This window comes from Lolium rigidum, chromosome 2 (genome assembly GCF_022539505.1).
Source record: "Lolium rigidum isolate FL_2022 chromosome 2, APGP_CSIRO_Lrig_0.1, whole genome shotgun sequence".
NCBI classification, from domain to species: Eukaryota; Viridiplantae; Streptophyta; class Magnoliopsida; order Poales; family Poaceae; genus Lolium; species Lolium rigidum.
Window position 1 is genome coordinate 168,766,752 of NC_061509.1, and position 25,527 is coordinate 168,792,278.

The 25,527-nt window shown below is 43.9% G+C and overlaps 2 protein-coding genes across 2 annotated transcripts; one reads left to right on the forward strand and one right to left on the reverse strand.

Annotated features, from left to right (window-relative positions):
- The first annotated feature begins 2,073 nt into the window (after positions 1-2,073).
- Positions 2,074-4,177, forward strand: LOC124687669 (phosphatidylinositol N-acetylglucosaminyltransferase subunit C). Its single transcript, XM_047221430.1, has 3 exons — positions 2,074-2,343; positions 2,428-2,667; positions 2,699-4,177. Exon 3 carries the CDS (start codon positions 2,772-2,774, stop codon positions 3,678-3,680), a length of 909 nt encoding a protein of 302 aa, XP_047077386.1. The 5' UTR covers positions 2,074-2,343; positions 2,428-2,667; positions 2,699-2,771; the 3' UTR covers positions 3,681-4,177.
- Positions 4,178-5,447: 1,270 nt separating this feature from the next.
- LOC124690293 (casein kinase 1-like) lies at positions 5,448-12,076 on the reverse strand. Its single transcript, XM_047223693.1, has 14 exons — positions 11,617-12,076; positions 11,467-11,507; positions 10,712-10,781; positions 10,486-10,634; positions 10,230-10,325; positions 9,208-9,303; positions 7,528-7,588; positions 7,181-7,244; positions 7,008-7,092; positions 6,784-6,910; positions 6,641-6,708; positions 6,492-6,552; positions 6,266-6,399; positions 5,448-6,106 (listed from the first exon to the last, which is right to left on the reverse strand). Exons 1-14 carry the CDS (start codon positions 11,690-11,692, stop codon positions 5,810-5,812), a joined length of 1,425 nt encoding a protein of 474 aa, XP_047079649.1. The 5' UTR covers positions 11,693-12,076; the 3' UTR covers positions 5,448-5,809.
- Between the last annotated feature and the right edge of the window lie 13,451 nt (positions 12,077-25,527).

Below are 25,527 nucleotides of genomic sequence, written 5' to 3' on the forward strand. Positions count from 1 at the left end.
TATTATACTGTGGAACATATTTATCCTCTTGTTGAGATTTCATTGGATTTCTCTTGCAAACGAGAATAGTCGACATAATGCCATGACACAATTTGTCCCAAATCATCTATAAGACCTAAGTATCTCAACTTATAAACTCAAAATAAATAAAAATATGCTGGTTAAACCTATTGGTTTCCTATGTAGACCCCACAAATCCAAGTTTTGAATAAAATTCCAAAGCATCACAACAAGAAATAAACTTAAAATACATATTCTAGTATGCTATGATATCATCTGAATTTCCATGTCATTTTTTATTAATTAATAATATTATTTTATTTTAAATTGGCATAGATTTATGTTCATGTTTGTAACAAAAACCTTGAAACATTACGCAATGTATATATGTTCATATTTTTTAGCTCCACACATGAAACTCTCTAGCTATCCATGTTCACCATTTCGAAATTAAGCCTTGTTATGTTGAGTTTTAGCCCAAACTAAAACCTTCAAGGTTCATCAGCCAAAAACCATCTAAAATCCCTTGGAAATTTCAACTCGGGGTGGAGGAACGCAAAAAATATTTGAAAAATCACGATGCATAAAATTAACATCGGTAAGTCATGTCAGTAGGTGGGCTAGGAAGAGGAGGAATTCATGGCAAGGCTGACATCATCATCTAAGGTGAGGAACATGGAAGTCGGGAAAAGAGGAGGCAAGGGTCTCTAGTGGCGCTCACTCCTAGTGGCACACAAACGATATAGGGAAGAGAATGAAACTTTCTCAAACTTGTCATCTTGCAATGCAAGAGTGAGTCAAAATAATAAGCATGCAAAATATTAACATGACGGAGAAAAATAGGGATAATGATCAATAGCCCAACTATAATGTGGTAAATAATCAAATTATATGTCCGATGTCAGCCAAATTGGAGAAAATGAACGATACAAGCAAACGACTTGTCTACTAGGCTACCCACTAGGGGTAGGCAAAAATAAATGACAAAACAGACACCAAACCGAGATCGGTGTCGAAACTACAGATTTGTCGAGATTTTTGGTTAGTGCTTATTAATTTAATTTCTAAGCTTCTAGCCATACTAACTGAATTAAATTCGGTTGGTTAATTATCTCATGCTTAAGATGACAATATCATCATAGACCTGTGTATTCTTGGATATCAGGCCCATTGATTACACAGGGTGGATACATGCGAACTCACGGGTTGGACATGGGTGGAGATTTTGCTCCATAGATATCCATTAGATACCTATGTGATGAGTGGGGCCCACATGAAATTGGCATGTTGCTACAATTTACTAATCTTATCTGGGCGGTGAAGCATTAGTTATGTTACTTGAGAATTAGACAAGCAAACATCATGTTGTTTGTGGTATTACTTTTTCAATGGTGTCGCTGAACTTTGTACATCTTCTTTTATTGCCCATGCATATGGGTGGGGGAGCTCTGACCATCTAAACCCACCCCACTGCCCCACTGACACTATTTGGTTTTTTTAACGGGACTGACACTATTTGGTTTTTTTAACGGGACTGACACTACTTGGTTGGTCGATCATATAACGAAGGTAGTATAATTTGGAGGAGACCAGTTGGCGGAACTTAGAGCATGTAAAGTGAAAGATGCTTAGAGGGGTGTTTACAAAAATAAACTATTTTTTTAGCTAAGCAACGGTGCTTATTTGTACTAGATAGATGTCTAACTAAGCACCTTTTATGTAATCAACAATGCTTAGCAAAAAGTTTGATTTGTTTTTCTAAGCACATATCTTTTTTTTTTAGAATATCTAAGCACATATCTAAGCGCCTCCCATTGTAGATGGGCTTATGGAAGGCCCAACGGCCAACGAAGGCACGAACCGTTTCGAGCTCGTTGACGCACATCTCAGCCAGCCCGCACGGACCTGACCTCGCCGCCGTTGCCTCCGTCCACCGCCTCACCGATCACCACCTCCGTCCCCGCCACCGGCTGGCGCTCCACTCGCGTATATCCGTGGACCGTGCTGCTCCCGTGCTCCGCCTCAACTTCTGCTTGCCGTCGCCTCCCGTCCCCGCTGGCCGCCGCGCCCACTCGCCGACGACTTTCGTCCCGCCGTCGCCTCTCATCACATCCCAGCTCCCGTCCCCGCCTTCCATTCCCAGCGCCTGAACCTGCCTCCCATCCACGTGATCCCTCTTTCCATTCAGGCAGCGTGCGCTCCATTACCGGCATCTGCTACTGAATCTGCCTCCCTAGTCGCACGTCCTGTTCATCTCCCGTACGCACGCCCGCAAGCGAGGGCCACACCTTCCGGCGAACAGCTACCGGCAGCCAGCGAAAGAAGCACGCCAGAGAGAGCAAGGTAAACCCCACCCCCTATCTCAATTTTCCTCTTCTCTCCTATATAGCCCACAATTTTAATGGATACTTTATCTTGGAACCCTAGGTCTGTGATGTGGAATTTCTGAGTAGCAGAGAGAATATGGAATCAATCTTCAGGAAATGAAGTAGCAGAATCGGCTGCAGGTGCAGGCAGAGCCCCAGCCAGCGATTCCTTCTTTGCTGGAGCGGTGGCGACCCAGCAAACAGGACAAGAACAGATTTTGTCTTTCTGAAAGGATATCTGTTCTGTATGTGCAAAGACATCCTTGAAAATATATCATCAACCCAAACAACTAGCTTATGGTATTTAGTCAAAGGATGGCCAGCTTTGGATATATTATCAAAGATCCAGCAACTTCGGTATAACCCATCAGATTCCTTGTGGGCGAGACATTGTAGCAAGGAGGCATGAAGGGCACGGGAAAAAACCCGATCCTATGTCAAACGAAGTGGAGAAAGGTAGCCTATGGGGGAATGCAACCAGGATACGATGACAACTACACCGACGACTCGTTCCTTGAGGAGATGGTTATGAATGCCAATGTTGTCAAGAGGGATTTCCTCAGAGTGATGGTCGACTCAGTCTCCATTTCCCAGTATCTCTGCATCGTTGCTCTTGTGGTTTCGACGTGGACACATACACTGAATTTGGCCATTGATGAGATAACCCTTTTGAAATTCGATATTGGTCTCGTGCTTGTTGGTTTCTTGGTCCTCTTGCTCACAACGAGTCCATTCTCCCTGAAGCTACTCTCAAGATATGTCCTCAACATATCATTCTTCACCAGTGGCCTCTATGTTTTAGCACCAATCTGTCATACCCTCACTAGGTCCATCAGTTCGGATTCAATCTGGGCACTTGCTGTGTTCCTTCTGCTGGTTCATCTCTTCTTGCATGATTATTCTGGTTCGACTATAAGACCTCCAGGTGCACTCAACAACCCAAAGTTGACCAGCAACATCTCCTTAAACGCATCGATAGTAGCATCTGTTCTTGTAGCTTCGCGTCTGCCATCTTGGCTGCACGTCTTTGCTATCATGCTCTTCTCCTTGCAGGTCTTCCTGTTTGCGCCACTGGTTACATTTTGTATCAAGAAGTACTCCTGTAGACTCCATCTGCTGTTCTCCTTTGCTCTGATGGTCATAACCTTGGGTGTCACGTACCAGTTGCATCGGATGCTCTTCATTTTACTGCTGGCGCTTGTTGTATTCATCTCGCTTGTTTGCCCTTACTGGCTTATCAGGATTCAAGAATACAAGTTCGAGATCAATGGTCCCTGGGATGAAGCTAAACTTTGCTTTGATATAACAGAATAAGTCACATGTGCTGAAGATTGGGGTTCATTGTATCGATGACTGATGTACTGCTAGTCTTTGTTGCAAGTTTCCATGTGTATGTACATGCTCTTGACGTAACATGTTTTGTTACTGTGGTCTAAATAGGCCTTGTATTCTGGATTCCAGTGATGTGTTTTTGTCATTCAAAGTTCAGGCTTCAGTGTTGGAACTAAATAACAAAACATGAAAATCTTTTGTCAAGTCAAGGGGATGCCGCCCATCAAGTAATTTTCATTTGCCTATCTCAATGGAAGCTAGTGTGGAGTTAGACAGTTTATCTGTATTGTTAGACGTTTTGGACAGAGATTCTCACTCTCCTGACGTATGGACATATGCCTGGGGAAAAACAGAATATGCAGCAAGCAAGTTCTATAAATTCTATTTCAGGGAGATCAAACCACTGGCATGCTTGCCACTTATTTGGAAATCGAAGTGTGAAATGAAGCACAAGGTGTTTGCGTGGCTTCTAATGATTGATAGACTTAACACACATGATTTGCTAACTCGACGACAGTGTCCAATAGAAAATACAAACTGTGTTGTATGTATGCAGCAAAGAGAGGATCGGGATCATCTGTTTTCCAGTTGCACGTTCAGTAAAACGTGCTGGTCTGCTATGGGTATTACATGGGACTTGACTCTGCCGTTGGCTGATAGGATCATAGCTGCAGCAAATGTTTGGAGAAAGCCTTTCTTCCTGGAGTATGTCATCCTTGGGGATTGGAACATCTGGAAGCAGAGAAACAGGAAACACTTTGATAATGTTGATGTCTCCATTCATTATTGGCTTGCTCAGCTTAGTGTGGATCTGGATCTTCTCAAGTCTAGGGTGAAGCAAGACCTTAGACACAACATAGATTCATTTGTTAGAGAAATAAGAGTGTAATATTTTTCAGTCCTTTATGGGGTCCTAAAAATAGGACCCTTGTAAATATGTTGTAACTTTAACCTTCTTTTTAATTTAAGTGCAGTAGGAGTCTCTCCTGCTGTAGGTTCCTCAAAAAAAAAAGTCAAGGGGATGCCTTGCTCAGGATAGTAACAGTGATTGTTTTCTTATTATAACAGTGATTCTTCTTTTTCCTGAAGAACAATAGCAATTCTTGTAAGATGTGGTGCAGTTTATGATGTAGTGACTTCTCACTCGGTAAATTGAAAAACTCAACCCTATTGCACATTAACACATTTGTAATTGGGTTGTCCATTGTATCATGTCATCAATCAGTTGGCGCTGCCACGCTGTCATAGTTACCAGAACTTTTACATCATCATATAGCTCTTAACTCTATAATATTTGGCCGTGTGCATTTTCTGGTGTAAAGACAAGGGTTTATACACCATAAAATGCAGTGTTTCCATTATTGAAAATAATGCGACTAGTCATGGTATATGCCATAATGCTTGAGTCGTTGAAAGTGGGAGGTAATATCAATCAGTTGTGTAGTTGTACTGTGTGAACTAAAGTGCAGCTACCACCCTTGTGAACCTAAATTGGAACAAAGATCGACAGTATTACCTTTATTGTTTACTGGTTAAGCTGTTAGCCATATGTCATGGAACACAAAACGGACACTAGATAATTGAAAGTATTGTCATGTAAAAAGTAAATTGTTGATCATGTTTTTGCAGGAGAAAGCTAAAAGAGCAGGAGTAAGTTAAGATTTTGCACATGTAAACTTCTTTAGAGATGCACAATGAACTAAACCCTAAATTCATGCATCATCACTTTCATGCACATATACAATTCCATAACAAACAGATGAATCTTTTTGAATGTCCAATGAACTGTTTTATTTGAGTAACATTTCTACAAATGTCAGGAGTCAACATTAACATCAACTGGGCCAGCACGGCCAAACAATGCAGCCTATCCAGGCCCTTCAGAATGGCGTAAAACGTATTCTTTAACCATTTGAAAGAACAGACATCGAATTAGCACGATCGACCATCTATGCAAGATCCCACGTGCCATCTTCGATTTATGCATTCCTCAGCATGTCGTGTCCATGATAACATTTATCTTGCTGATCAGTGAGCATCGTCTGGAACTGAATCAATTCTAAGTGCCCTTGCTCACAACAGCAATTGACATCTTTTTACTTTTCAAACCTTTATTTCCTCCTGTCTGCACTAATTGTAAGGCGATCAAATGCCCTTAGATTGGGATCATCATGGACATTTCTCGCAGTTTTCGATAACGATGAGGACCTGGCCTCCAGCCCAGTTGATTGGTGAAGCCTCTGAGTGGTTGATGGGCGACTGCTGCCACTGCTGGTTGGGATTAGGTGGCTAGTGCGTGTTGGGTCACTGGGCTCTCCAGAACTTGGTCTGCTGCTTGACAGGAGAGCTTTCCTCGAGGTGCTGCCATTCCGAGATGATGTAGGCCTTCTTTTATCCGAATCAGCAGCCTAGCATAGATGTAAAAGATGTTGTAACCCTTTTAATCCAATAAATCCATATTAACCATCAAATGTTGCTTCCATGCAAAAGTATGTGCATGGTGCATGTTCAAGATATTTTTAGACAAAATAAAACAATTATTAAAATAAATTGAGCACTTCTCTAACCATCTTGGGCGCCAGCAGTGAATCCAATAGGGTTCTGTGCTTCGTGCTTTCTCCATGATGGCCAGAACCAGAGCCAGTTCTTCTAGCAAATGTTTCCACTGAACCACTGAATCTATCAGGAACATCCTGTCTTGCTGTTAACACAGAAGGAAACACAAAGCTCTTACTTTGCATATACCTTATTTTCTGAATATGAACTTTCCAAAATGTGTATATAACTGCAAACCTGAAGTCCGTTCAGCCCGTTCTGCAGATGGTCCCACCAACCCACCTGTCCTTCCACTTGGCTGGCAGCGAGGAAACAAATGCTATACATTCAGTACAGTTAAGCTTGCACTACTAAAACTGGTTTGGGAAGAGGAATGGCGGACATACTCGCAATCTGTTATTCTCTGCTGCTTGCCTTGATACAGTCCAATCGAATATATAATCAGACTGGTACCCTGTAAGTATCCATCAGACAACATGAAGGATGTAGATGCATAGAAACTTCAAAATACTATATGTATTGAGAGTACCTTCACGGATCATTAGGTCTCGGAAGAGTTTCTTCAAATAGGAATAATCTGGTTTATCTTCAAATCGCAAAGACCGGCAGTAATGGAAGTATGAAACAAACTCTGATGGATAAGATTTACAAAGAACCTATGCAAAATTAAGCAAACAGTGTTAAACAAGTTTATATTGCAATCTAAGTCCAAATACATCAAAACTTCTGTACATCGAAACCACATTTAATTACCTCAACTGGAGTTAACATTTTCTTTTCACTAATTTTGTCATACTTCTGTTTTTTCGTGCCAGCTTTCAGACCTTGCCAAGGAAGGCTGTGGCAGACAAGTTAATATAGATCAGTGAAATGTATTGCACATTAAAAAGGAATTCAAACCATTAGAAAAGTAATACATGCCCCACCTTCCTCTTAAGAAATACATCAGAACATAACCGAGAGATTCTAAATCATCTCTCCTGCTTTGTTCTGTAGAGAAAACCCAGAAATATAACATGTATCAGCAGTCAGCGGAAGAGTCATGCGATTAACCAAAGCTTATAAAAATTAAGGACTTCCAGAAATATTAGGGCAAATTCCCTAGTCAGGTGTACATTGTTGCTGACTTTGTGGTATGAAAAAACTTTAGGCATCAAAAGAACTATGATTGTTCAACTACTTTGCAGAATTTCTAATAACCCTGTATTTTTTGGTTAGTTTACTAATACTGCCGATGTAGATATAACGCATTTTCAGAGGTAGCAACACTCACCTACTCCAAGATGGGTGTTTACACTAGCATAACGTGCTGTTCCTGTAAGATTTTGTTCTCCCTATGGTAGCAAAGAAAAACATGTAAGCTTCAAATATACATATCCAAATAAGTATGAAGATTTAATCAAACACAAAACAAAACTTTCAATAGAAAAATAGTGTATTTATGGGGCAGCAAAATGGCTACCAGAAGCATATGCTACCAGGATGAAGAGAAAATTCATTAAAGATGTTACAAAATCTCAAATAATTCCGGTTTCTTTATGCATGAACATGCTTATGTCCTCCATGTGCATGTAAAGTTTCATGAAAAAAGGACAAGTTTAGCGCCATGGACACAAAAGGCGAAAAGTAATCCTAAAATAATTATAACCACCAAACTTACTTTTTAACAAGGCACAAAACTTGTCCTTTCCCCATGAAATTTGCATGCACACAAATACAATGGCATTTTTGTGTAAATATTTTCGAATATTTTTTTCATTTCGAAATCCTTTTCCACCGATGAGCAACGGTGTACATTAATTTACACTATTTACGAAGTTATGGTTCGATCTTGAGTTTGAATTGAGAACCGACTTGTGGATCCAGTCGGTTGTCCTATATAAAGGACTAGCGCGTAACAGATTTAATCAAGTAATGAGAACTCTAGTCTTCTTCCCCGAAGTTCGTCTCTGTCATCTATGATCTAATCACCTTGCCAACCTGCCGACTCCCCCCATGTAACACCCTGCATTGGGCTTGGGCTGATGGTGGTTGTACATGGGCTTGACCGAGCTAGCAACACTGGTACCAGGAAAGATGAAGTGCTGCAGCAGCAGGGGAGAGGGAAGGAACAGAGAACTGAACTGAAGTTCTGTCTCCATTCATCTCTCTCAGTCCCCTTCTCCTTCAGGTCCAGCTGCTCTCCACAAGCATCCAAGGTCCGGTGGCTACCACAAACTACCACTGTATCCTCCTTGTGTCGATCTCACATACCAGCCATCGGCGGCGGCAACAGGGTGTGGCAACCCGGCCATCCTGGTGGTGTTTACACATTTTGTGTACTTCGTACACAACAATTGAGTTTGGAAATTAGGGCATCACACTATACTACAAAGCTGTTAACATTATATACTCCCTCCGTCCCATGAAACATATCTTAACTTTGTCTAAACTTGGATGTATCTACACTCTAAATGGTGTCTAGATACATGCAAATTTAGACAAAGTTAAAGACATATTTCATGGGACGGAGGGAGTAAGAAAAACATTAAGAGGTCGTTTGGTATCCATCATTTAAGCCTGGAATCCTGGAATTCATTTTAAAATTCCATAGGTGGGCTGTTTGGTTGCCACAGAATTGGGCCATCATTTCATTTGGGAAATCCAGCAAAATGATGCCATGTGTAATCACAATTCCGAGCTGAAACCTGTCATTCACAATTCCTGTGGAAACCAAACAAATTCAGAATTGAATTCTACTGTCATTTACAATTCCTGTGGCAACCAAACAAGTGTCCATTTCTGAAATTACAATGTAAATGAAATGAATACATGTATTCATTTCAAAATGCTACAAATGAAATGAAAACCTGGCTTCCAAACGACTTCTAAGCTACGATTCATACATATGCAAATATGTTAAGGGCCTCTTAGAAGTCCAAAACAATTTTCCAGAAATTAGTTCCATTTGAACATTTGAAAGAGAAACTGCCAAGTACCTGTATGGAATGTGCTTATGAGTTTGGAGGTCCCGGTACTTCTTCGCGAGACCATAATCAATAACGTAAACCTGTTACAGTGATTGCGCTCGGTTTTCTTAGCAGATATCTTTGTTCACAACAAAAAGAAGTGTAGAAATCACTAAAACAAACTGTGTTTGAAATAGCCATCCTCGTCCGTGGTGCTAGGGAGTGCAAGACAGAAATATACAAATGCAAGCTTTCGTTTATAAGAGGTAACAAGGAGCCAAACTAAATAGCTGTTTATATAGCATACACTGAAAATAATTTTGACTAATAGAAGTATGGATATCTGCGTTCCTAAGGTAGTCAGGACTGCTAATAGAAAAATGCTGAATTATCAATATTTCTAAGTCGTAACACCTTCACCACTTGATGCATTTATATTCAAATGTTTTATTTCCCATATGACAAATATAAGTTAACTATTTATTATTTAACACCAGGAGTAGAATTAAGTAGAGTTGTACAGCACCATTACAGTCATTATAATCATAATGCAGCATCAGCTGCAACAGTTTTGAGATGAATCTCTTGCTTAACTAAAAAGCAAGAAAAGATCCTGTACAGGACCATCTATAACCCAGTGAATTTCTGTTGTGATACCATTTAGCCTCTCCTAATTATAATTTGAGGGGTTTGAATTCGGGGGTGGAAACAGACCTGGGGCAGCTAGGCTTTCACCCAGGGCCCAGGACTAGAGCCAGGACTGGGGCAAGCTTGTGATTTTTTTTGGCCCAGCCCAATGCCCAGTAGAGTATATGATCAGGCTGGACTAGCCACAAGCTTGCCCAACCCTGGCTTCTACCCTGTTTGAAGTGCCAAGCTACCAGATGATAGAACTTGTCTTTAGCGTATCACGGACCAGGTCAAAAACTATAAATAGTATAATGCCACTACGAATTATGCAAATACAAAGGAAACAAAATTGATAGATCAAGTCGGGCAAATAAAAATGTGCAAGAATGGCACCAACCTGGCTTGCTCTACGGCCTAAACCCATAAGAAAGTTATCCGGCTTTATATCACGATGAAGAAAGCCCCTCAAGTGCATGTACTCTACCCTAGCAATCTGTATAAAAATATTTGAATGCATTAATTTGGCGGTAAAAATGACAAAACAATTACACATAAGATTTGAGTTTGCAGATAGATACTTCCGTTGGTATTATGTCAAATAGGTGGGCCAATATTAACAGCCAAAATGCTATGATACAGTAAGAAAAACTTACCATCTGATCAGCAAGCATAAGTACTGTTTTAAGAGTGAATTTTCTGTTGCAATAGTTGAATAAGTCTTCCAGACTTGGACCAAGAAGATCAATGACCATGACATTGTACTCCCCGTCTACTCCAAACCACTTCAGATGAGGAATCCCAGCTGAAGTTTGAAATCAAGCATTAAATCAAAATCAGTAAAAAAAAGAATAAAAAGCAAGTTCTTGTATTAATACTTACTTCCTCCTTGCAGAAGCATGTATAGTTTTGACTCATAATGAAGCTGAGGATGCCTTGATTTAACAGATTCCTAAATCGCAAGATGACAGAAAGAGTAAGTCAGCCATGTCCAGATGCTAGCAGTTGCAGGGGCAGTAACCTGCCCTAACACTAGGAATTCATGTTGATATAAAATTGTATGCTCAAGTTCTGAAAAGACTGTTACTACTTTAATTAATACCTACACTTTCTAAGAGCATAGGTCTTGCTTATGCCCGCAACCCAATGCATTGGGAGGTAAAAATTAAGCAATTAAAAAACCATAGAGTTCATCGGGTTATATATACCACATTTAATTCTAGCGGGAAAGAAAACAACTACCAATGTTTCTGAGGAATACTACTTCAACAGAAGATTCTACCAAACAACTGCCCACTGTACTGAAATAATTGAAACAATAGAAATTAAAGAATATCATGAGTTTCATCGGATGGTTGTTTGAAAGATTGGATTAGACAGTGTTTGAAAGATTGGATGGGGCATTAATCTAAACTTTTACTTGAAAAGAAAATCATTCCTTTGTTAAGTACCATTCAATATCAACAGTATGATTAGTCCACAAAATCTGTACTTTACAGCACCTCATATAACTCTAGTGATGGTAGACCGAAAAATTGTTCACATTAGCGCAAAAGAAGCTAACCAATGCCGTTTTCGAAACTGCGTGCTTATATTTAGTCAATGACAGATATAAAATCTAAAGGTTCATCACATACCAACTTGATAGCCACCTCCTCGCTGCTCTGTATGTTGACGCCTGCAAACAATGTAATCAACCTTAAGCCAATAGCGGGCCAGATATAAAGCTTCGCAACGCAAACAGACAGAAACAAATGAAAGATCTGTGAACCCCGTGAGGACCGTACCAAGATACAGCTCCCCGAAAGATCCGCTCCCAATCTTCCTACCCAGCTTAAACTTTCCCCCGATCACATGTTCCATCTTCGCAACCCCTCGCAAGATTCAGCAACTACTGCGCCGGAGAATCGCCTCTGGGACAAATCACATTGCCCAGAAGCCGCAAGATTTGAGCCGAGAACACCCCAAGAAAAGGGGTCCTGGATCTCCCGAGCCAAGACTCCGCGCCGGGGGGCGCCTGAGACGGAGGCGGCAGATTGGCGCTGGTCGGATAGTCGAGGTAGGATTCGAGGACTAGGGATCTGCTTCTCTAAATTGTTTGGGGAGATTTTCTTGGGGGGTGGAATCGAGGGGCGAGTTAATGGAGGGATGGATGGGGGGAAGCGGAAAATGTGGGAAACGGACGGGGACCGTACAACGGACGGAAGGAGAGAAGGAGGGATAGGGCGCTAGTGGGCTATGCTTTTCTTTTCTTTGTAGGTTTCCGGTTCCCTGTTCTTTGGTTCATGTGTTCTGATTTATCTCCGGTTTTTGTTGCTTGTGTTTCTTTCTTAATTAATTTATTTATTTTCTGCTATTTGTATTCTTGCTGCCTCTCAGTAGGGATGCCTTCCTCAAAAAGAAATGGAGTCTTTGCTTTAGTTTATAACATGACGTCTGATTTATTCGTTCGTTAACAGATATTTCCTCAGACATTGTGAGCCTTTGCTTTATTTCACGACATGACATCTGATTTCTTCGTTCGTCAATAGATATTTCTTGGTATCGAGCATTCCGTTAGATAATTATTATTCCATTCATAAAAGTTTGATGATCACATTTCATATGGATACGATAGTAAAATAGTATTGAAAAATCTCAAGATAAATGAAGGGTTATTATTTCATTAGATATTATAGTCAATGCATTGATTGCACACTTTTAAGATGTCATATATTTGCGAATAGAAAAATGATATCCAAAATTATATAGCGGGATTTATACTTGTCGTGGATATGACCACCATAGGTGCAATAGGGGGTAGCACTTGAGAGATGGGGAGCAAGGGAGATGTAGCCATCTACAGATCGAGATTGCACAAAGACCGAGGTTTATCCAGGTTCAGCCCCTCCTGAGAGTAAAAGGTCTACTTCGGCCACGCTAGACTTGAAGGAGGAGCTCGATAGGTTGCAGTCAGATCCATCAAGGACTGGGCCTTCGCATGGGGAGATTAAAGTGACTGATCGTATCGTTGAGCTGAACCATCGAGAGGAAGTCATGTGGCAGCAACGTTCAAGAGTTCAGTGGCTACGAGCGGGAGATAAAAATACAAAGTTTTTTCATATGAGGGCTAGCCAAAGAAAGAAGAAGAATAAGATTTGCAAGCTCAAGAAATAGGATGGAACTGTGTCCATGGATGTTGATGAACTAGGTAGGATGACAACCAGGTTCTATAAGGATATGTATCGCTCGGAGGGTACAAGCAATATGGAGACAGTTCTAGGCACGGTCCTGATCAAGGTTACTCCAACGATGAATGATGGGCTACTCAAGCTGTTTAAGGAGAAGGAGGTTAAAGAAGCTTTGTTCCAAATGTTTCCAACAAAAGCTCCAGGGCCAGATGGTTATCCCGCACATTTTTTCCAGCGCTATTGGGAGGTTTTTGGTGCCAAGGTGACCTCAGTGGTGCTCAGGATTTTGCGAGGTGGGGATGATCCCTCGGTGATTAATAATACTTTCATTGTCTTGATCCCGACGGTAGCGAGTGAAAGGACGAGATGTCGCCTAGAGAGGGTGAATAGGCGTTTAAAAACTCTTACGGATTTGGCTTGTAAGAATGCGAAATTAAACTAACGTTTAGTTTAGAAGCACAAACCCTAAATATGCTAGGCTCACCTAAGTGCAACAACAACAACTAGAGCTAAGAAAGATAGGCACAAGATATATATGTAGCACAAGTGATAGCAAGATATATGTACTTCAAACACGATGGCTATCACAAGCAAAGTAAGCTCAGGTATAGAAATAACCGAGGCACGCGGAGACGAGGATGTATTCCCGTGTTTCCTTCCTTTGCAAGAAGGTACGTCACGTTTGGAGGAGTGGAGGTCCCACGAAGGATTCCCCAACGCCACGAAGGCTCACCCTATTCTCCGAGCCACACCCACGAAGGATAATGACTCTTTCTGAATGTACTAGGACGTCGCCTAGAGGGGGTGAATAGGCGGTGTATAAAAACTTCTACTTGAGAGCTAAACTAGGCGCAATAAAACTACACATGTGTTTACTAGTTTAGCTCAAAGCCTGTCAACTAGGGGTTTGCCTAAGAGCACCAACAACCTATGCTAGCATGATGAGCAACAAGGTGATAACAAGCTAGGTATAGCACATCAAGCAAGATAGATATAACAAGGTAAAGTGCATAGGTAAAGGAGCTCGGATTGAGAAGTAACCGGTGCACGAGGAGACGACGATGTATCCCGAAGTTCACACCCAAGGGTGCTACGTCTCCGTCTGGAGCGGTGTGGAGGCACAAGGCACTCCAATGAGCCACTAGGGCCACCGTATTCTCCTCGAGCCTTTCCACCAAGGGAAAAGCCTCGATCCACTAAGGGACCCTTGAGGGTGGTCACCGAACCCGTACAAGCTTGGGAAAAAACCCAAGTATCAAGCTTGAGGCAACTCCACAACACGGAGGCTCTCAAGTACAAGACCACAAGAGGATACAACACGCCACACCGGCAACAAAGCCACCAAGACACCAACGTGCCACAACCGGCTCCAAAACCACAAAGGCTAACACACTCCACAAAGGCAACAACGCCACAAAGGCTACAACGCCACAAAGACGACAAGGCCACAAAGGCTACAAGAACACCACTAAGGTCAAACCCGCCCTCTACGAGATCGAAACCCCGGAGAGAACCCAAACCGATGCACCTAATGCAATGGCTAAGAACACCACTAAGATGCCCAAGTTCTTCTCTCCCAAATTCCAACAAAGCTACAAAATCTATTGGGGGAATAAGGGAGGAAGAACAAATATGTGGAGAAACACCAAATAACTCCAAGATCAAGATCTAGCAAGATCCACTCACTTGGAGAGGGATTCAATTGGTGAAGCTCTAGATCTAGATCTCCTCTCTCCTTTCCCCCAAAAATATGCAAGAAATAGTGGGGGGATCAAGAGGAGGAAGAAATAACTCAAGATCAACAATGGAGGAGAGAGAATAGAGGGGGAAGAAGTAGTTGGGTCGGAGGTGGAAGAGAGGTATAAATAGGGGCCCCAAAATATAGCTGTTGGGGGCTGGAAAACGGTCAGATTCGTGCAAACAGGTACTACCGCTTGTCAAAGCGGTACTACCGCTTTTCCCCAAAAAGCCAGATCTGAAAAACGGGCCAAACCCGGTAGTACCGCTCAAGAGAGAGAGAGGGGATAGGCAGCAGCATGCAATGCAGGTGGGGCTAGGAGGAGCAGCACGGCAGCAGCGGGAGCATGCAATCATGCTCGTGTGGCGGTGAGCGTGCGTGGGGCCAGCAGCAGGGTGGCAGCAGCGTGCGCACGCGCGGGACCGAGCGGGAAGGGCGCGGGCATCGAGCGCCTCTCCGTGTGGTCAACGCGCGAGGGAGCGGGGCGTGGCTTCGAGGCGCGGGCGGCCACGCGAGGGCGAGCAGCGAGCGGGCCACGGCGGGCGAGCGGGAGGCGCGGCAGTGTGGGGCTGGCGGCGGCCCAAGGGGGAGGCGGCCCAGTGCGGGCGGGGTGCTGAGCGCAGGTGGGCCGGCGGGAGCAAGGCGCGGCCCAGGAGCGGGAGGAGACTGCTTGAAGAAGAAAAAGGAGAAAAAGAAAAAAAAAGAAACGGGCTGGTAGTACCGGGCCTGGTACTGGCCTGGTACCGTAATTGAGTTACGGTACTACCGGGCCGGCCTGGTACCGCTTCAAGTCCAGATAAGCTCGAGAGAGGCTCGTGCGTGCTCGGGCCGGAAGTCCAAGCGGTACTACCGCTCCTATTTTCTTTTTCTTTTTCCTACAAAACGAGAAATGCGATAACTCGGGCTAGGAAACTCCAAATGCGGTGAAACCAATTTTGTTGGAAAGAGGGTGACAAGAGCTACCACTACACAAGGTGAAAACATGGAAAAGAGAGAGTGATGATTTTCTCATGGTCATAGAGGTGTAACCTCTCAATATGGTATATCGGGAAAATCATCACCCTCGCACATGCAACATGCGATGCATCCGGAATCCGTTTCCGATGAGCTAGAGCTTGTCATGAGAATGAACACGAGCTCTAACTCATCTCATGGATAAGAACCAAGAACAACCAAGAAACATGATGCAATGCATGCAAGGTTTGAGCTCTCTCCGATGATGCGATCTACTATCCTATCGAGCACAAACCTTAACCTTGCGCGTTCCTCTCGGGTCGGCAAACTCCGTCTACATCCTCTTCATCATTGTACATGCCACCGTCTTCCTCCAACATACACGCCACCATCTTCTTCGATCTTGTACGCACGCCACCGTCTTCATTCATCTTCTACGCCGTCTTCTCTCTTCATCTTCAACACCGTCTTCGTCTCTCTTCGACACCATCTTCATCGGTCTTCTTCAACGTACTCGATCTTCTCCATCTTGCAACCTTGAAACCGACACATGGCTATGGACTCGACCTAAGATAGATTCTCAATGCAACCGTTAGTCCATAGGGATTGTCATCAATTACCAAAACCACACATGGGGTAATGGACATGTTCTTTCAATCTCCCCCATTTTGGTAATTGATGACAATCTCTTTGAGAGGGTTTAAATATGGAATTTAGCGAACAACCCAAGTTGAATATTTAGAACAAACTCCCCATAATATATGCATGTGTGAATGAACTTGAATTTCATTGCATATACCGGCAATTAAAGCCTAGCGAAGTATCCTCTAAATATTCAACCATGCAAAGCAACAAATGCAAGGCATGAAAGGCAAATGCTTAAGAACCAACAAAAGCAATTCCCTTAAACCCTCAAAACTTCTCCCCCATTGGCATCGATTGCCAAAATGGATGAAAGGTTCGGAAGGCCAATATAGTTAAAATTCCTCCATAAGGTGTGCATTTCTCATAATGTGAGTGAAATCAAATGCACGTATTCAATGACGAATACCGGGAGGAAATCCAACTATATTGAGGATCAAAGATTGCAAGAGGATGTGAAGGTGAGAAAGCTTCAAAAAAAGAAGCAAGCAATTCAATGACCCAAAAAGAAACACAAGCTTAATAAGAGGCAAGTAAAAACGAAGCTTTTGCCAAAATCAAGTATGAGTGCATGAAGATGCAAATAGGATAAAATGAGCACTCATAAAATTCTTTGTGGAGCCACCAAAGAGATGAACAAGAATAAAGGAATGGACTCCAACAAAGATGGATATCAAAAGGAAAAGTATCATCTCTCATGTATATAATTTTCTCTAAATGGACAACATCACAAGGATATTTATCCATCAAGAAACATGCACACACAAGATAGATACAAGAGAATAAGAGCGAGATATCCAAGGTGAAGTAACACAATATACGAATGAGACATTTGCTTTATAGCACGGCCAATGGCTCATATTTATCTCATTGTACATTGAACAACTTCAACCAAAAACACGTCAAAGACATCACAAGAATCACCAAGAGAAGGAGATAGTTGAGATGCTTTGAGAGAGGCAAACAAGTTCAACAAATGAATTAAAACACAATGAGCAAGATGATATTCAAGACATACATGCTCAAGGACTTATCTCATTTTAATAATCTAAACCAAATAGAAAGTAATGAGATAACCAACTCCCAAAGAAAGCAAGGTTCCAAATAAACCAAACCCTCAACGCTTTTCATGATGGCACAAAAGTACCGAAAAGAAAAGGTTTGTCTTCCAAAGTCAAATTCTTGAAACAAGGGAGTGTCCTAGCAAACATAGGAGAGCTCCCCCAAAATTAGTGCACTATTTAGGATTTTGCATTTGAATACAAAATGCACAAATGCGGGATCATTGCTCTACCATCGTTTATCAAAACACTAACAAGGTTCAAGTGAAACGAGGAAATACATAAGAAGCAAGGAAGACACATGGGAGCCTAACCCACAAAGCAAATTCTTGGCAATAGATAAAGAAATAGAGCACATGAGCCAAGTGTGAGGATGATCCGGAACAATACCACACAATTTATTACCAATTGTCCAAGGACAAGAGGTATTTAGGAAATATCCATATGGTAGTTTGTGAGTATGTCCAAGATTATCTTCACAACAAAGAAAGCATATGATAAAGTGGGATTTGTTTGAGCAAACATGTCACATAGGAACAAGATAATCTAAAATATCAATTCTATGTGACACAACCTCAAGTGTTCACATTTTCTAGGCTTGTAAGATGCACAAAGCATAATACTCCCCCATAATGTGATAAAGACATTTTTCGTGCAAGAGGCAAATAAGAACCACGTGAGATAATTAATGGAAATTATAGAATTTTAATTCATCATGTCGCACATTTTAAGATTGTGAGATGCACAAAGCATATCACTCCCCCAAAATGGGATAGTCCATTAATTTCTCACACGAGCCAACAACTAAGATATCAACAAGATGCAATAGGCTCAACAAAGAACAATTGTACATGATGTGCCACCCAACATATATAAGCAAGCAAGCAAGATAAAGCAAGTAGGAGGCATAACATACACAACCACATGCAAGGTACAAAACCAACACATGTAAAAGGGGGGCAAGTAACTTTCAATGTAAAGGAGTTGAGGCCTCGTTACCGCAAGGAGGTGCATGGATAAAGGATGAAAGGAATAATACTTGACTTGAGGAAATAAGAATGATGAAGATCCCCTAAGTCTTCATGAACTAGTCAAGTCTCCATGCCCTCCACTTGTACCTATTGATCAAATTTTGGCTTGATGGTCCCCAACCAAGTTGGGTCCTAAGAAGTTAGTCACAATAGGCTTGGCAACCCAAATGGTTATTTTTTAGAAACCACATTGAGTGCCCATATATTTGGCAAACGCATTTCCAACCTTATCCTTGCAAAGAGAATAAGCACCATCGATTAAGATAGGGTTGGATGAGTTACCACTAGTGCAAAAGGAGGAGATCTGGCCCTTCTCACGGCATATGTAGCATGTTCTTCTCTTCTCCTTCTTCTCACTTGATTTCTCCACAACGGGAGCCTTGGCTTGATCCTTCTTGGGTAGCAGCCTTTCTTCAAGTCGAGGAAGACCTTGAGCTTGGCCTTAAGGAAGACCATGAGCTCCATCTTGAGGCCGCTTCCCTTGTTTCTTCTTGCCAAGTGGCTTCTTCTTCAAGGGGCACGATCTAACATGATGCCCTTCAATCTTGCACTTGAAGCACACAATCTTGGCGGGGTCCTTCACATGCCCATGGCCCTTCTTCCGCTTGTGCGTGGTGGACTTGTTCTTGTTGTTGGAGTTGAATCCAAGTCCACTCTTGTCATTGGGGGATTGCTTCCCTTCATGACCCTTTACCAAGTCCTTCTTCAAAGAAGTGACTTGGGCCTCGAGCTCTTCGATTTCCCCTACATGGTTAGTAATAACACAAGTACTAGAGGAAGTGGAAGCTTCATTGTTAAAGCAACAAGGCAAGGTATGTAATTCACCACAAGATATAGCAATAGCATGGGTGGGTGAATTACTAGCACTAGCACATGGATTTTTAGAGAAACAAGGCATAGAAGGTAGTTCACCACAAGATAAATCAATAGCGTGAGTGGGTGAACTACAAGCACTAGCACATGGCAAAATAGCATTTTGAGAGGAAGTGCTAGTACTCACATGAGGCTCACAAGATTTTACCTTTGACATGGTAGCCTCATGAGCTAACTTTAGCAAATCATGAGAGACTAGAAGATCATCATGGGAGCTAGAAAGCTTTCCATAATTTTCTTCCAATTTCTCATAATTGCTTGTTAGCAAAGCAAGTTGAGCCCTTAGCTCAACATTCTCCTTCAAGATGGAAGCTTCATAAGAGGTAGAGTTAGTAGCACAAGCATTATCAATTATAGCACAAGGAGAAGGCAACTTAGCAAGCTCTATTAGGTTGAGAGCCTTAAATTTCTCATGTGACTCGGTGAGTTTGATGAGCTCACTCTACATGGTCCTAGAACCATTTTTGAGAAGCTCAAAATCCTCAAGGAGTTTAGCATGAGCAATTACTAGCTCATCATTTTTAATTTGAAAATCATGTGCCACCTCTAAAGCTCTATCACGACATTTCTTTACTTTAGATAGCTCTAGAGTAAAGGTCTCCTCAAGAGATTCATTGGTGGTTTGTTGTTTTTCAAGAGCTTCACTAAGAGTTGCAATCTCGTTTGCATACTCGCGCTCCTGCCCTTCCATTTTCTCAATAAGTTTTGTGCTCTCAATGGCAAAAGCCAAGATTTTCATGAAGTTAGAGCAAGCAAATTTCTTATCATGGAGAGCATGGAAAACCAACTCACCCATCATGTTTAAGGAAGCAACATTAAGTCCTTCCATATCATCATCCTCATCATCACTAGATAGATAGGGTTCCAAGGAAGGAGATACCTTAGAAGCCTTAGCCATAAGGCATGTGTAAGAACCGTGAGATGATGAAGAAGATGAACTACATGAAGCTCCATCCAAGATCTTGTCTTGGACCATAGTATCTTCGGTTTCCTCTACATTGTTAGTCACACAAATACTAGAGGAAAGCAAAGTATTTTCATTATGGCAACAAGACAAGGCAAGCATATCAACATGGGATGAAGACATGCAAGGACTATCAACACTAGCATGTAAAGCATTTATAGTGCTATAAGTGTTCAAGTCCATAGATGAAACATTGCAATGGGATAGGGATGAAGAATCATCAAGAGAAGGCTCACCATCAACAATGCAATGTTCATCACCACTCACCATATCATTACCTTGTGTCTTATCACACATTGGTGAAGTGGAAGGAGTGTGATCATCCTCAATGGTCTTGGACCCACCATATGTATCTCGAAGCTTTGTCCAAAACTCATGAGCACTCCGGAAGGGCGCGATGGAGGAAATCACTACATGACTCACAACATGGCAAAGCACTTTAGTAGCTTGAGCATCTATATAAGAGTTTTTCTTCTCCTCAAAAGTTGGATTTTGTGGATCCTTAGGAGGAGAAAAACCCATATCAAGAATTTGCTCTACATGTGGGTGCATGCCCCTAAAATAATCAAGCATGTAGAATTTCCAAGCATCATAATTAGTGCCATCAAATGTAAAGGTGGAAATGTGCACTAATCCTCTAGCCGACGTCATACTCTCTAGGCGGTGAAGCCCAACAAGATAAGAGAGCCCTAGCTCTGATACCAATTGAATGTACTAGGACGTCGCCTAGAGGGGGGTGAATAGGCGGTGTATAAAAACTTCTACTTGAGAGCTAAACTAGGCGCAATAAAACTACACATGTGTTTACTAGTTTAGCTCAAAGCCTATCAACTAGGGGTTTGCCTAAGAGCACCAACAACCTATGCTAGCATGATGAGCAACAAGGTGATAACAAGCTAGGTATAACACATCAAGCAAGATAGATATAACAAGGTAAAGCGCATAGGTAAAGGAGCTCGGATTGAGAAGTAACCAGTGCACGAGGAGACGACGATGTATCCCGAAGTTCACACCCAAGGGTGCTACGTCTCCGTCTGGAGCGGTGTGGAGGCACAAGGCACTCCAATGAGCCACTAGGGCCACCGTATTCTCCTCGAGCCTTTCCACCAAGGGGAAAGCCTCGATCCATTAAGGGACCCTTGAGGGTGGTCACCGAACCCGTACAAGCTTTGGCAAAACCCCAAGTATCAAGCTTGAGGCAACTCCACAACACGGAGGCTCTCAAGTACAAGGCCACAAGAGGCTAAAACACGCCACACCGGCAACAAAGCCACCAAGACACCAACGCGCCACAACCGGCTCCAAAACCACAAAGGCTAACACACTCCACAAAGGCAACAAAGCCACAAAGGCTACAACGCCACAAAGACGACAATGCCACAAAGGCTACAAGAACACCACTAAGGTCAAACCCGCCCTCTACGAGATCGAAACCCCGGACAGAACCCAAACCGATGCACCTAATGCAATGGCTAAGAACACCACTAAGATACCCAAGTTCTTCTCTCCCAAATTCCAACAAAGCTACAAAAGCTATTGGGGGAATAAGGGAGGAAGAACAAATATGTGGAGAAACACCAAATAACTCCAAGATCAAGATCTAGCAAGATCCCCTCACTTGGAGAGGGATTCAATTGGTGAAGCTCTAGATCTAGATCTCCTCTCTCCTTTCCCCCAAAAATATGCAAGAAATAGTGGGGTGATCAAGAGGAGGAAGAAATAACTCAAGATCAACAATGGAGGAGAGAGAATGGAGGGGGAAGAAGTAGTTGGGTCGGAGGTGGAAGAGAGGTATAAATAGGGGCCCCAAAATAAAGCTGTTGGGGGCTGGAAAAAACGTTTAGATTCGTGCAAACCGGTACTACCGCTTGTCAAAGCGGTACTACCGCTTTTCCCCAAAAAGCCGGATCTGAAAAACGGGCCAAAACCGGTAGTACCGCTCTGCGGAGCGGTACTACCGCTTGTGTTCAAAAACTGAGCAGAAGCAAAGAGAGAGAGGGGACATGCAGCAGCATGCAATGCAGGTGGGGCTAGGAGGAGCAGCACGGCAGCCGCGGGAGCATGCAATCATGCTCGTGTGGCGGTGAGCGTGCGTGGGGCCAGCAGCGCAGCAGCGTGCGCACGCGCAGGACCGAGCGGGAAGGGCGCGGGCATCGAGCGCCTCTCCGCATGGTCAACGCGCGAGGGAGCGGGGCGTGGCTTCGAGGCGCGGGCGGCCACGCGAGGGCGAGCAGCGAGCGGGCCACAGCGGGCGAGCGGGAGGCGCGGCAGTGTGGGGCTGGCGGCGGCCCAAGGGGGAGGCGGCCCAGTGTGGGTGGGGTGCTGAGCGCAGGTGGGCCGGCGGGAGCAAGGCGCGGCCCAGGAGCGGGAGGAGACTGCTGGAGGAAGAAAAAGGAGAAAAAGGAAAAAAAGAAACTGGCCGGTAGTACCGGGCCTGGTACCGGCCTGGTACCGTAATTGAGTTACGGTACTACCGGGCCGGCCTGGTACCGCTTCAAGTCCTGTAAGCCTGAGAGGGCTGTGCGGTACTGGGCCGGAAGTCCAAGCGGTACTACCGCTCCTATTTTTCTTTTTCTTTTTCCTACAAAACGAGAAATGCGATAACTCGGGCTAGGAAACTCCAAATGCGGTGAAACCAATTTTGTTGGAAAGAGGGCGACAAGAGCTACCACTACACAAGGTGAAAACATGGAAAAGAGAGAGTGATGATTTTCTCATGGTCATAGAGGTGTAACCTCTCAATATGGTATATCGGGAAAATCATCACCCTCGCACATGCAACATGCGATGCATCCGGAATCCGTTTCCGATGAGCTAGAGCTTGTCATGAGAATGAACACAAGCTCTAACTCATCTCATGGATAAGAATCAAGAACAACCAAGAAACATGATGTAATGCATGCAAGGTTTGAGCTCTCTCCGATGATGCGATCTACTATCCTATCGAGCACAAACCTTAACCTTGCGCGTTCCTCTCGAGTCGGCAAACTCCGTCTACATCCTCTTCATCATTGTACATGCCACCGTCTTCCTCCAACATACACGCCACCGTCTTCTTCGATCTTGTACGCACGCCACCGTCTTCATTCATCTTCTACGCCATCTTCTCTCTTCATCTTCAACACCATCTTCGTCTCTCTTCGACACCATCTTCATCGGTCTTCTTCATCGTACTCGATCTTCTCCATCTTGCAACCTTGAAACCGACACATGGCTATGGACTCGACCTAAGATAGATTCTCAATGCAACCGTTAGTCCATAGGGATTGTCATCAATTACCAAAACCACACATGGGGTAATGGACATGTTCTTTCACTTTCCTTATGGTTAGCTTTTCCTCCACTCCGGAGATGGCAAGCTCCACAACCACTTCACAAGCTCCACGAAGGAGAAGCCCGGGCCTCTTCACAATCTTCCTTGAAGAGATCACCGGAGCACCAACCGCCAAGCCAACTAGGAGGTCTCCCTCCAAAAGTAACAAGCTCACGGTCTCTCACTCGAACTAATCGTGGTGGAGAACTCAACACTATGCAATGATGCAAAGCAAGAACACTAGAGGTGTTCAAATCCTTCACACTCAAATCCCACCAAAGCAACAAATGCTAGGATGAGATTAGAGAGGAAGAACAAAGAGGAAATCAAAAAATGACTCCAAGATCTAGATCCAAAGGGTTCCCCTCACTTAGAGGAGGAAAGGATTGGTGGGGATTGTAGATCTAGATCTCCTCTCTTAGATCCCTCAATAATAAGCAAGAATCATGGGGGGATCAAGAGAGAGGGCAAGTTCTTCAAAGTCAACAATGGAGGAGAGAGAGTGGAAGAACTTGCTCAGCTCAAGGTGGAAGAAGCCTATTTATAGCTAAATGGGAAAAATAACCGTTGGAGGAAAAAGGCAAAAAAACGCACAGGAATTTCGGCCAGAAAAACGGCCCAGCCAGCGGCCCAGCCGCCCGACCGGATTTGGAGCTGAGGAGGTCGGCCGGAGGTCCGGTCGGGCCGGCCCACGAGTCGGGCGGGGCAGCACGCCGCACTGAGCGACAGATAGGTCAGGGAGGCAACGTGCAAGTGGGCCGCGTGGGGCGGAGCGGCCCAGCGCGCAACTGAGCGGCTGCCGGGCCCTGGGCCGGACCAGACCGGATGGGCCTCAGTAGGCTGTCCGGCTGGCATCAGCCCTAGAGCCGACGTGGACCGGGTGGGCCGGCATGTGGGCCGGCAGGTGATACGTCTCAAACGTATATATAATTTCTTATGTTCCATGCTACTTTTATGATGATACTCACATGTTTTATACACACTTTATGTCATTATTATGCATTTTCCGGCACTAACCTATTGACGAGATGCCGAAGAGCCGCTTGTCGTTTTCTCGCTGTTTTTGGTTTCGTAAATCCTACAAAGGAAATATTCTCGGAATTGGACGAAATCAACGCCCAGGGTCTTATTTTTCCACGAAGCTTCCAGAAGACCGAAAGGGATACGAAGTGGGGCGACGAGGCGCCGCCACCATAGGGCCGCGCGGTCAGAGGGGGCCCCGCGCCGCCCTATGGTGTGGGCCCCTCGTCAGCCCTCCGACTCCGCCCTTCCGCCTACTTATAGCCTTCGTCGCGAAAACCCCAGTACCGAGAGCCACGATACGGAAAACCTTCCAGAGACGCCGCCGCCGCCAATCCCATCTCGGGGGTGATACGTCTCCGACTTATCGATAATTTCTTATGTTCTATGCCACATTATTGATGATACCTACATGTTTTATGCACACTTTATGTCATATTCGTGCATTTTCTGGAACTAACCTATTAACAAGATGCCGAAGTGCCGGTCCTCGTTTTCTGCTGTTTTTGGTTTCGTAAATCCTAGTAACGAAATATTCTCGGAATTGGACGAAACGAAGACCCAGGGGCCTATTTTGCCACGAACCTTCCAGAAGACCGAAGAGCATACGAAGTGGGGCCACGAGGTGGCGACACCACAAGGCGGCGCGGCCAAGGGGGGGCCCGCGCCGCCCTATGGTGTGGGCCCCTCGTTAGGCCCCCGACTCTGCCCTTCCGCCTACTTAAAGCCTCCGTCGCGAAACCCCTGATGCGAAAAACCACGATACGGAAAACCTTACTGAGACGCCGCCGCCGATCCCATCTCGGGGGATTCTGGGAGATCTCCTCCGGCACCTCGCCGGAGAGGGGATTCATCTCCCGGAGGACTCTACACCGCCATGGTCGCCTCCGGAGTGATGAGTGAGTAGTTCACCCCTGGACTATGGGTCCATA

Bases quoted from the DNA above. Each gene is read 5' to 3' on its own strand.
- LOC124687669 (XM_047221430.1), top strand. From the start codon at position 2,772: ATGAAGGGCACGGGAAAAAACCCGATCCTATGTCAAACGAAGTGGAGA.
- LOC124690293 (XM_047223693.1), bottom strand. From the start codon at position 11,692: ATGGAACATGTGATCGGGGGAAAGTTTAAGCTGGGTAGGAAGATTGGG. The intron at 7,093-7,180 runs GTGGGGCATGTA...TGTCTGCCACAG, and splicing joins ATGTATTTCTTAAGAGGAAG to CCTTCCTTGGCAAGGTCTGA. The intron at 6,553-6,640 runs GTATGTCCGCCA...CCTCGCTGCCAG, and splicing joins CAGAGAATAACAGATTGCGA to CCAAGTGGAAGGACAGGTGG.